Here is a 12,296-nt window from a genome sequence, read left to right on the forward strand (position 1 = left end):
ACCGAGGCATTGCCTGTGGCAAGCGTTCGATTCCACCTCTGCTGGCCGCTGCTATTTTTCCAACGGGATTCTGAGGTCACGTAGCACATTGCCCGCCCAGAGTACGAAGCGACGGTCTCGAAAGTTTGCTCTACAAAACGCTGCTCGACGCCCCGAATCCATGAGATACTTTTGAATGATGATCGAAGCGTTCAAGTCGGGGTGCAGAGCATGCCAGCGCGCATCGTTGCTGGTGGAATCATACCGCACAGAGCCTCTGAACTTCGATTGTCTCGCCAACTGACGTTTGTTCCGTCGACCGTAAACTGTCTCGTGGACCCGTCTCTGTTTCATTGTTGTCTTCTCTGTGTGCCCCAGCATACATCCCGTGCTCGTGATACCTGTAGGTTATCCAGGACGCATCCAGGGGAATCGTGCACAACCGATTCTTGCTATCGTTGGTCGCTCTCAGCCAGCAAGCAGGAGTGCACTTGCTGCGTGGACCAGGATGTATAGCGCAACGCGCGACTAGAAACCGACGTGACTTTTCGGCCAGTTGCTTTTTTTTAACGTACTGAATAAGTTGGTAGAGGCGCGCTTCCCGCCTCCGTTCATCCGAAATCGTTGGCGATCGAAAGCGTGGTCTCGTGGATGCCTGCCAGGGATCCAGTGCATGAGCCATTGACAGGCTCATGGACTCTATTTGAGAAAAGTGTACAGTGCAGCTCGCTCTGCTCCGTATGTCGCTCAGAGCGTCGATACGGGTCCAGACGTCTTCACTAGACTTTTTGGTATGCCATCTGGTGTCTGTCGGGCCTGCTGCTCAATTGTATCGAGCCCGGGAAGCGTCGAGTGGCCCCAGCTGCTCTCGGTTCACCTCTTTGACGCCGTCGTTTGGATTTGGAGGTACAGCGACGGAGAGGACGTTGTCCAGCCTGCGATCGAGTCCCATTGCAACGCGCTTATCTTCGATGAATTTGAACGGTTGAAAATGGGTATCGTTACGCGTCTAAGGTTGAGGGTTTCGCGCTCCTCATGAGGTGTATACTTATTGATATTCTCTCGCTCTTCATATTCCCTGCAAACTGCTTTCCATATTCTCCCTGGGAACAAGAAAATATGAATGTGCTCCGCCAATGCACTTCCAGAAGTTTAATGAATGCTCCTTGCAGTAAAGCATGATGTGCGGCGATGGAACGGGCCTTGAAAGGATCTCTGGAATAAAATCGAAGTCAAGCTTGATGAGGATCGGGCGCTCGGACTCGGGAATGCGTCTGCTTTGGCTATGGAGGGCTCTTCTTTAGATCTCTTTGCAATGTACGGCGCAAGGTGGGCGTCATGTTCCGAGCATCCTTTGGATATGACGCATCTCTCTGTGTGCGAGGCGGGACCGTACACTATGAGCTTGGACGAGGTGAGTCGACTCTCGCTCTGGTCGCAGCATGTGTTCAGAACTCGCTACCATCCCGAGCGCTTCTGGCACCACCAGCTCGACACTTGCCTCCGTCGACGCACCGCAAGTGCCTTGCATCAGAGCCCACATTTTCGGACCAGGATTCTGAGGGTTCGAAGCTCACAGGATGCATCTCGTGAAGCGCTCGAGACTGAACCGCAATTAAGATCGGATGTTGAGGTTCGTTTGATACGTTTTCACAACGGCGTTGTAGATATACCGATCGACGACGTTTTGTGAAGACGCATCAGGTTTATTTGGGGAAAGCGTGTCCACAAAAACGCGGATCCTACGACCAAGCGCCTCTGCAGCTCCAGTACTGCGAAGCGGTTGTGTTGCCGCACTAGGGTTGAATCGAAAAATTTCAAAGGAATGTCGACAGCGGGCAGCCCGGTTCCCCAAACTGAAAGGAACAGTTGCTTGATGAGGTCCGTCAACGCGACGGAGGCTAGAGAGGACTTGCTCGGGACGGAGGAGGAAGCGGCTTCGTCGATAGTTGTGTCGTGCATCTCCATTTTCGTGCACATTCTGTCTGTTGGGATGGTTTACTGCGGCGATCTTGGCCAACCTTCCTCACCGATGTATATCCGCTCTGACAGTTTCCTCTTCTTGGTTCACCTCGTCATGTATTCCGAACGATTTCTGGCTTGATTGTCCGTTTTTTTCTCGTAGTTCTTCTCTGGCATCTCCTGGACTCGGTGGGATGACATGCATGTGGGCGCGATACCCCATATCCACTTGTTCTTCGGGATTCAGACGTATTGGGTGAATGTTTGGAACGCAGCTTGCTTTCTCCGTTGATGCGCGTACGGGTTTTCACCAAAACATTCTCGTCATCTTCAACGTCAAGAATACACCCATAGACCGAAGCATGCATCTCCGCTCCCTCGCAGGCGCGAGCAAAGAAGCAACAGCATCTTTCAGAGCAGGTGGAGTTCGAGCAAAACCCGCCAAACAACCTCGATGTCTCAAATGCGAACGAATTTTCTATGGATCCCTGAGCGTACAACCGGCTTTTGACGATAGAAAAGGCTCGTTGGAATGAAGTCGACCCAGGGCGACAGGCTGATTCGAAGGCCAGCTCAACGCCAATGCCAGCTGCGAGCTCCTTGAAAGATTTCGAGTCGTGCAGAGAGATGCTGTCGAAGAGCAGGAAGTACGTAAACAGTACTCTGTCACGAAGAATGCTTTGATCAAGGATGAGGCGCTGAAAGATGCTGTCTGTTCGGTGGTTCACTGGCGAATACACCACTGAATCGCCATCAGGGCGGTTGGTGTCGTGATTCTCGCTTGCCGCTTCCTTACGAACAGTTATTTGTTCGAGCTGAGAGCCCACATACAGGTCTAGACCGTTTCCGCCGAATCAGGTCTCATCGAGTTGGACGAGCATTCCAAGTCCTGTGATGAGCGTTCGGGTTTTCGGTTTGCAGTCGGATGTGTGCTGGTCAATACGCGATCGTCTTCCACAGAAGCGCGCCTTTGATATCGTCTATGCAAGCCTCTTTATCATCGTTAAATTCGATGGCAAACAAATTCACATGTTCCACCTTCCTTCCCAGTGCTGTCTGGAGAGCGTTTGCTTTCGACTCGTTCGACACGAAGAGGATCGTGTGGATCGAGGTTGATACCCCTCTGTTCGGAATGCACCATGTTCAGGGCACGGGCTGTGCGAAAGCTCTTCATCCATCCGTTGCTCGCAGAATGACGGACTCGTGGAATTGAGATCGATTCCTGCAAGCTAACGGTGATAGCCTACATTCCTCCCGCGACATCTCTTCAGCCTGCGAGAAAAAAGTCCCATCGCCCAGTACCCGCGACAGAAAAGAAACAAAACAAATGAAGCGAGCTGGTACCGGCATTCTAGGATTTACTGCCCGCAGATCGAATGAGCATAGCAATCTCTGGGAATAAATGTATCGTTCAGAATGTAATGGAGTATGCTCATACGAAGCAGACTAGCTTGCTTTCGTTGTCTTTTCTCTGGCACCAGATCGGATGACGTGAACACGTCTGTTCCGCAACGTGCTGGAGCGCGGCCATCGTCTGGACAAGGCATCTAGACATGTCGCTCTGGATCCAGAGACGGTACGTTTGTACGTTCACGACCGCGTAGGTCGATCCGTTTCGCGGGCGAACGTCCGCAAGCGCATCGCAAAGCCGTTCCATGTCCATGCGATGCTCACGAACAGGACTGGTACCCGCAGGGTGGTCGCATTCGTCCAGTCATTCTCGCCGCAGGCATCACTGCTCGAGGCGAGCTAGCACCCGGACGGTTCTGTGGATGAGCAAAAACCTGTTCCTATGCTCGTGAGAAAGTTCATACATCCCGGGGGCTTGCCAGACTCATTGATGCACTCTACTTGTAGCAGACTAGATACGGAGCCCTGAACTGCTCGCTCTGTTCCTGACTCTAGATGTTTCCAAACTCAACGTGCACCGGCTCGAGATTCAAAGTCCAGTAATAAGAGTTTACGAGTTTGGTAAATGGTCAAAGGCGTCACGGTCATTCTCACGAGGTGGCTGCATCGACTGTTCGCCGCTGGCATTCGTGACGATACCAGACTCAAGGTGATTCGCAAAGCACTCGAACCAGGGCTCGTACACCAATCGCTATGATTATCCGGTTCGTATGCAGAGGCCTCCAGGTTTTTCCTTTGCCCGTGTGGAGCAGGCGCCAATGACGCATGCTGACAGTTTCCGATCTCTCTAGTTCAAGGGCACTTGTGGGCGCTGCGATTCGTGTCGCTCGATTCCCAGGGAAAGAAGCTCGACGTCGACTCTGGAAAGCTCCCTCAGGACGCTACGTCGAACATTCACTGAACATGTCACCTAGAGTAAGTGATCATGGTCGAATATCAAATCACGCTCGGTTTCTCCGCTGTCGATGAAACTGCATTCGACAACAGCATGGTACCACGCATGAGAGACGTCTCCAGGGGCTCCCGTCTGTTCCGCTTTCACCGGGACAGGGCCATGGACTCGGACCTGAGTCTACGCAGCGATCCCGATGTCAGTGGAGTGTGTGTCACCGCTCGCTACAGAGGGAGCGTACAAGGATCCAAGTCTCTGGACTTGCTCTGCTGCCTGGATATTCTCTTCGACACCTGTTTCATCGTATGAAGCATCGCGCTCCACAATTACTCTGTCGAATGGAATAGCGCGCGCTCAAGTGTCCAGCGGACAACGACATCGTCGACGGGATCCCTCAGCAGCGGAAACGGAGACGTCTATCGCGTGAAGCCCCCGATACCCGTCGGGGCCACCTAAGGAGCGGTGGAGCGAGTCCCGTCGCATCTCGAGGTCGTCTTCGAAGAAGGAGGTTTCGTGAGCATTCGAGGAGCTCCAATGACGGTCGAGTGCCACCAGTGCGAAGCGTGCACAGATGCCGTGCTCAAACGAGACGAGAATGCCAAGCAAAGTGTGCATCGTAACTGGTGCACCTGCATGCAATGCGTCGACAACAGGCGGAAGCACCGACATTGGTCGTTGAACGCCGCTTTCGACACCCATCGACTGCTGATAACGAAGCTGAAGGAGCGTCGCAGACCAGCGTATGCAAAGCCAAATACAAGACAGAGGAGAACACAGCATTTGTGGAATAAAGGCCCCTTAAAGGCCACTGTTGGCACCCGAGCGGAACGAATCCCAATCGTTCGTGTGTACTCCCGAGTTAACCAGGTACCCCGCTTCCATTTCCTTCCGACATGGGTTATTGTGACCTCGAGCTGTGACCAAGTGTACGGCACGATCGTGCTGACCATCGCGATACATTCACTTTCACATCGCTCGGGTATTCGTTTAGGACGACTGCATCCTCTCGCTGCATTGCAAACAGAGAGAATTGTTCTTTTGCTGCACATGTTTGCGCACACTGTTCAAGCACCCAGAAAGCGACTTCATCAGACGCTTTCCGCTGTTATACCCGGTGAGCAGTGGGAGCGGCTCTGCCGCAACGAAGGCGTCTACCCGGGGACACTATCGCGGTACGAGCCTGCTCGCGTGAGTCTAGTTGGTACTCCGCGACCAACGGAACTGCATATCACGCCCAGAGCCGAGGACAGGGACTCTGCTTGGGTTATCCTCCGCAAACCCGGCGATCGGGATGCAACGCAGTTCTACTCACGCGCGCTGGATGCGTCTACGCTGGCACAACAGGGCATGGTCTACGCCCAGGACGGCTCTTTCTGCTCGGGAAGCGTGTTGGTGCGCTCCGGGGAAGGTGGCCTCAGTGCGCTCATCGTTGAACAGAACATAAACCACTGGGAGTCGGGGCGTATCGCAGCAAGACGACGCGTCGTCGTACATTATAGGGGCCGGGAGCTCTCAGCGCTTTCGCTTTATCGCGAGCTGGACCAGAGTGACTATGTAAGTGAGCGACCGAGAGCTAAGGATTTTGTTCGCTTGCTTGAAACAGGAACAGGAGCATGGCAAGGTCGAGCAGCGTACGTCTATGCCCGTGATCAGCGGAAGGATGCCCACTTCAACACGGACGCCAGTTTGAGCATCGAGGAGCTTTCAATGGATGGTGTTGATGCTGGTGTTCCAGCGGTTGTTACGCGAGTCGCTGCACCCGGTTTCGAACGCGTCTCTCGGGGGCGCCTCGATGAGAGCCAGAACAAAATCGTTTTCGATCCTATTCATCCGAATCTGCAGTATCAGATGCGTTTTCTCGGGAGAGATTGCACAGTATTAGCACCGCATGCCGTGCCGCTCGGTCAAGCGTTTCTCGTAGAATTCGCGTGGCTTGTTCGACCTGGTCTTCGAAGAAGAATCGTCAGGCAGTATGACTCCGATGGCATGTACGAGGGATCCGTCTTCATCGAGGAAATAAAGCAACCCTAGTTGAATTCGGCATGGCGCGTTACGCGGGCTTGTAACAGCAGACACCAGTCGCGTGCACGAGATGCGCACCAGCTTTTCGGCTGGACGTTTTGACGTACTTGACACGGTTTCAGGTCGTTTTCATCATTCATTTGCTGACGTGACGAGTGAGGGCTTCTCGGACATTGTAGCGGCTCATGGCTCTGGTGCACGGAGCACACGTACCCCGGAGCTCGGCCATGCTGCGTAACTGTGGCCGTTCGCGCGCCGACGCTTCGAGAATCAGGGTACTGCTGCCGACGAAGTTTCTCTGGTTCGGTGCGGATTCGACGAGTGGCGACCTCGGGGACGACACTCGGCCTGCTCAGCTTCATTAGAGACTGTCTTGAACACTTCGCATAGACCTGGAAGTTTTCCACATGGCGAATCACTTTCTACGCAGATACAGAGAAGCTTTTGCGCTGGATCTGGTGTCTCTGGCATGTTGCGGAAACCTTTTGCCGCACTCCACTGTAATTGATTTGGGCGTCCTTCCAAGATGCGTTTTCCGTGGTACCATCATCGGTTCAGGGCCGCAATGCGAACCAGCTGAGAAGCAGGCACGAGAAATCCCTCAATATGCGCGCTGGCATAGCCTGTGTACTGTGCATCGTGCAGCAGCGGCTTTTGGACACAGTTCCAGGGAGCTCCTGCTCGGAGATGATGCTCCCAAACGCACACACTAGAGCTCGCACGAACGGCGCCATGGACAGCAAGACAACCGATCGAATCACGGAGAAATAGGGTTGTTCACGAGGCACACCAACAGTCATTAAAGGGAGTCTTTCATCAAAGGTGGTCGAAACAGATTGTGCGCTGGTGTCCTGTCCTTGTCGTTCCCGCCCGCGCGATGCGACATTGACACCCCTGAGGCGTCCCGCTAGGTATCTAGTGCTTGTCCGCGCTGTATTTGAGATCAAGTTCCTCTCCTTGTGCTGTACAGTCTGAAATCGCGTTATCAGAGACAGTTAGAGATGAAAGTGCAGGAATCGAGCAATGCCGGGGGTCCCATAGCGTAGCTCCGTCCTGGTCATGCCTACGGTTGAGGAGCAGGCATCCAGGCAGCTGCCCTGTTACTTGTCGCATGCTTTATTGGTGTTACGCACGACGGGTGTTGCTACGCCCTCTTCCAACAAACGACATTGCAAGCGTTTCATCGAGTAGACTCCTTGGATATGTGACGCTCCATGGCTGTGTTTCCATTGAACGACATTGCAAGCGTTTCATCGAGTAGACTCCTTGGATACGTGACGCTCCATGGCTGTGTTTCCATTGAACGACATTGCAAGCGTTTCATCGAGTAGACTCCTTGGATATGTGACGCTCCATGGCTGTGTTTCCATTGAACGACATTGCAAGCGTTTCATCGAGTAGACTCCTTGGATACGTGACGCTCCATGGCTGTGTTTCCAAGTGAGCCCGATCGCTAGAAGACTGCAGCGTGAAATGCCAAGCAGGGAGCCGCTCCTGGAGCGCTGGCTCTGGCTAATGTTCGAAAGCAGCTTTCGTCTACTGTTCGGAAGACTGCTTCGACGAGTGCTTGCACTCGCACTCCCACGCAATCGCTCTAAGCGAGTCAGCAGCCCAGAGAGGTGCCGGACCAGGGCCTAGAGCCCGCCTTTACACACGGAAAGAAGCGCTCCTAACAATTTGTTCTAGAAGGTGCTCCATGAGCACGTCGTTCTTCTACACGAAACCCCGGGTTGGCCGCTTTCGCGTTCATACAGGGCTTGAACGAGACTCGCGCCCTTGTACACGCGTAACGCGTCAGCTTCCGAGGAAACTTCTGCTCGATTCCAAGTCCTCACCTCGAGGCGTATGCTAATCACGTGGGTAGTCTCGTTCGATGCGAAGAATCTCAACCGTCTCGTACCGAGAAGCACCGCTACAGAGTCGGTAACACTAGTCCAGTACGGATCCATCCTGAACGCTTTTTACGCGTTGCGCCTGTTATTTTTTTGCTTGAGGGTTTTGGCTCGCAACTACTGTGTTTTCGACACGCTGGCCTGGGGAGCGAAGGTTGTGCTTGGTACCTGCACCCTGCCCGATATACAAGGCGATTGCAGCTGTGCGAGTCCTCGCAGGCGTAGAGTCTCCCGTCCATGCGACGGAAAGCGTGCCTCTACACCTGACTAGGTACTTGCGGGGAGTTTCGGAACAGCGTCGACGCCCGTGGACCCAGGTTAGGCGTCGTTCTGAAAAACCATGATGCGGTATAGTGCTCCGCTGCGGTTGCAGCAAAGCTCGAACACATCCAAGCGTAAGAAAAGCGTGCTAGCGGGTCTGATCACGAGTCACCTCGGCAAACGAGGACTGGCTGTGATGTCGACGCGAAACGTGCTGCTGCTCACCACGGGCTCAGCACTTGCTAACGGATCCGCGGTTCTAGTACAAGCCCTGGACTCAAAAGCAGATACTGACGCCCTCACAGCGTCCTACTCGGCGTTGACGATAGGCGACGAGGCGAAAGCACCTAGCCAGGAGTTCAGCGCGCAACGATCGGTCTCTGTGTTGCTCTGGTTCGACGACAACGTCGCTCCGAATGCCCTGGTTGTAGACCCGGAAACCTATCGGCTCTTGAGCGGTCCCTCGACCGAGCGGGACGCTCCATGCCCGCCGCTAGCACGACTCGCCTACCTGGATGCAGGAGCGAAGCCATCGACATTATCCGTATCGGAACTGGCAGCGATCCCGACCGCTCGAAGCATCTACTGCACGATGGAGGAGACAACGGCAGCGCTGCTGCGACAGCGAGTTGATCCTTCGGTCGACATACGCACCGAGCTCGTGCGACACATACGCTGGAGCGCCGCGGGTCGTCTGCTCTGCCAGGGCGGCTGGCTCGTTGGTGTACCTTTCATGGGCGTTCTCTTGAATATCTGCATTCGGGGCGTGAACATCCGGTTATCCCAGCGAAATGCAGCAATGATTGCGGACAGCGACGCAGCAGGTGTCACTGGGGAGACTCGCGATGGTTTCCAGCTCGACGCGCGTACTCGTATCATGCTGCAGACGGAACCGTTGCGGACGTGCTCTGTGGAGGGCGCTCCAGCGCTACACACAGAGCACGCTTGCATGGAACGGTCTTTGAACGGTAGCGCAGCGCATTCTCTTCCAGAAGCTCGCCTTGAAACAAGTACACACATGTTGTGGGACACACTCCCGGGCAACGCTGAGGCACGAGCAATACTCCTCCGCGCCGCTTTGGATCTCTTTCGTGATGCCGCCCGGGATCACGTATTCCGTATTGAGGGAATACTTTTATGTGGACCCAGCGGGATAGGAAAAACCACCTTAGGACAAGCGCTGGCACGCAAGTTGCCTGCCCACTTGGAACTGCTTCGTTGCGCAACGCTCGCGGGACTCGGAACGCGTCAGATCCGACACCGCTTCGAGGAGGCCATTGAGTTGGCCATCATGGACGCGCCCAGTGTGCTACTTATCGATGACCTTGACGCCCTATTGATGCGTCGAGATGCGTTAGATGCATCCGAAGAGGTCGAACGCACAAACGCGATGCTTCTGCGCTTTTTCATGGACCTCCGCTCACACGAAAAGCGTCTGGATATCCGGTTACCTGATGGATCAGGAGCGGTGCTGGTTGTTGCCACCGTTCGTGAACGCGCCAGTGTGGACCGCGTCCTTGGCTCGAGCGGCTTCTTTGGTCTAGAGGTAGCGCTGCGTATGCCGGATCATTCAGAGAGACTCGAAATCCTCCAGAACCTGACGAGCGGATCGTGTCCGGATGCCTCTGCCGTTCTTCCAGAGGTAGCTGAGCAGACACGAGGCTTCACAGCAGCCGACTTGACGGCGCTCTGGAGGCATGCGTCGTTTGCAGCATGGAGCCGACGCTCGGCAACGAATTCCGATGCAGACGCTGTAGATGCGTCGACCGGTGAAGCGCCGCACCCTAGCTCAGCTGACTGGCGAGAAGCGCTGGTCGTCACTCGACCCAGCTTCGCACCAGACTGGTCGTTGGAACGGCCTGTTACGCGCTGGTCCGATGTTGGTGGCCAAGCGTATGCCAAGCGCGTGCTGCAGGAGACCTTGGCGCTCCTGCAGGGCAGCGCGAAAGCACTGGAGGCACGCGGATTCCGCCTGCCCCGCGCCATCCTGTTGTACGGACCTCCGGGCTGCAGCAAAACGCTGCTCGCTCGTGCTGCCGCCGCTGAGAGTCGTCTACCCATGCTGATGGTCCGAGGCCCGGAACTCTTCAACAAATACGTGGGCGAGAGCGAAAAGGCAGTGCAACGCGTATTCCAACGTGCTCGTGCCGCCGCTCCATCGTTGCTCTTCTTCGACGAAATTGACGCTCTGGCCACGAATCGTTCCCGAGCGGCTTCCGACGGATCCACGGGAGCAGAAGAGCGTGTTCTTGCGCAACTCTTAACGGAACTTGACGGTATTGATCCACTCCGCGATGTTGTGGTGCTCGCGGCAACCAATCGACCGGATCTTTTGGATGAGGCGCTTCTACGACCCGGTCGCTTCGACCGGTTGGTATACGTGGCATTACCGGAAACGGAGGAACGTGAGCATATCCTCGCGATTCATCTGGGGAAAGTGCCTCTCGCTATGTCAATGCAAACCTGTGGTTCAGATGCTTCGACCGCTGCTCCCGCAACATCTCGAGAGAGGCTCTGTGCGGAGCTCGCTGCTCGCACCGAAGGCTACAGTGGTGCCGAACTCGCTGCGCTTGTCCGAGAGGCATGCCTGCTGGCCATGGAGGAGAATCCAGCGAACGCCGACTGCATCCAGCCGTACCATCTGCTGGAGGCGCTGCAGCGTGTTCGCCCGCGAACAGACCCGAACCTGTTGCGTGTATATGAGCGCTTTCAGGCAACACCACGGGGTCAGCGCTCCTTGTCCAGACTGAAAGCATCCAGCAGATAGGCGGAAACGCTCGCGCTGTACACCGTTGCAATCCTGTACCGCTTGCTGGGTCATGGTGGATCCGGCTTGGCGCCGGTATCATGCGCCAGAGGCAGCAACGCTGTGAATCCTATCCTCATTGGTTGCTGCTCCTCCGCATCGGGAGCGTCTGTTCAGATCCAAGGCCCCTAGCACCTCATCGATTGGAAATGCACCGTCCATATATTTATGAGCAAGTTTGCTGTAAGGGCGCTTTCTAGCCTACCGCCGAGAATTCCCGCTAGCCGTCCCTTGGAGCACCGTATCGTAGCGCTCACTACAGACTCGGCAACAGGGAGCAAGGTCAGTGCTCGTGGTAGCGGTTGAAGACGGCTGCGCTGTAGACGCTCGGCGAGCCTGCAGCGGTGGTTGAAGCATCTGCTGTTTAGGGTCGAGCGTGGACGGCCCCGAGTGCTGCTTGTCCTTGTGCAAAATCGCTCTGAACGAAGCGCTATTCGATAAAGATGGCGTTCTCTTTCCATGTATTCACTGGACGGCATCCTCGGGCGTACCATGTACAGATAATCTGGAATGACGCTGGTAGACGGCGTACTGACCTTGTTCCTGCCCGCTCGAATGATGCGCTGCAGACGTGAGCAGGTTTGCGTATGCTCCATGCGCCGTCACCGGATACGTTGCGTGCCCCGGATGACGCTTCGATACAGAGGATGTGGAGCGGGTAGCTACTCGCACCCGAGTGGAGCAAACGTCAAGCAAGCTGGGACGCAAGCTGTTGTCTCTGCGCTTCGCCGTCATGCTTCCGCTACTGGATGCGCTGTGCGCGTGACCTACTGGCATGCGTTGGGCGGTGGTGTTCACACCAGTGGTGCATGCGTTCAGAGAAGCAGCACCCGCACGAATGCGTTGTCACCAGCGGACCCTATCTGAAAGGTACCACGGAAAAGCGTACGAGTACGTTGGTGCGATTTCTGTTGCAAGCATGAGGACGCTTCTGGTGCGTTCCGCACAGCGTGATCTGCGACGCTGCGAGCCGCTATTGGTATTACCGACATGGAGCGCGCGCGCGCTCTCTTTCATTCACTCTCTGGATAGTCCGTGCCATGCCAGTGAACATCTTCACGATCACGTGAAA

General features: G+C 55.2%; 2 protein-coding genes and 1 non-coding gene across 3 annotated transcripts, besides 2 other annotated features; 2 read left to right on the forward strand and 1 right to left on the reverse strand.

Moving 5' to 3' along the window:
- Nucleotides 1–3,895: 3,895 nt before the first annotated feature.
- Nucleotides 3,896–5,674: a sequence feature (possible transcribed region).
- On the forward strand, nt 4,778–6,274 carry CYME_CMA109C (hypothetical protein, conserved; the record flags this gene model as incomplete). The annotated part of the gene is made up of 1 exon (XM_005535035.1): nt 4,778–6,274. The coding sequence occupies one exon, from the start codon at nt 4,778–4,780 to the stop codon at nt 6,272–6,274; it is 1,497 nt and encodes a 498-aa protein (XP_005535092.1).
- CYME_CMA110T lies at nt 5,965–8,196 on the reverse strand. The gene has a single exon (XR_002461203.1). It is a non-coding gene; the product is annotated as a hypothetical transcript (transcript).
- A 301-nt stretch (nt 8,197–8,497) lies between these two features.
- Nucleotides 8,498–11,185, forward strand: CYME_CMA111C (probable transitional endoplasmic reticulum ATPase; the record flags this gene model as incomplete). The annotated part of the gene is made up of 1 exon (XM_005535036.1): nt 8,498–11,185. The coding sequence occupies one exon, from the start codon at nt 8,498–8,500 to the stop codon at nt 11,183–11,185; it is 2,688 nt and encodes an 895-aa protein (XP_005535093.1).
- A 395-nt stretch (nt 11,186–11,580) lies between these two features.
- Nucleotides 11,581–12,296: part of a sequence feature (possible transcribed region) that runs on past the window's edge.

The sequence above is a fragment of the Cyanidioschyzon merolae genome, chromosome 1, assembly GCF_000091205.1.
Source record: "Cyanidioschyzon merolae strain 10D DNA, chromosome 1, complete genome".
NCBI lineage: Eukaryota > Rhodophyta > Bangiophyceae > Cyanidiales > Cyanidiaceae > Cyanidioschyzon > Cyanidioschyzon merolae.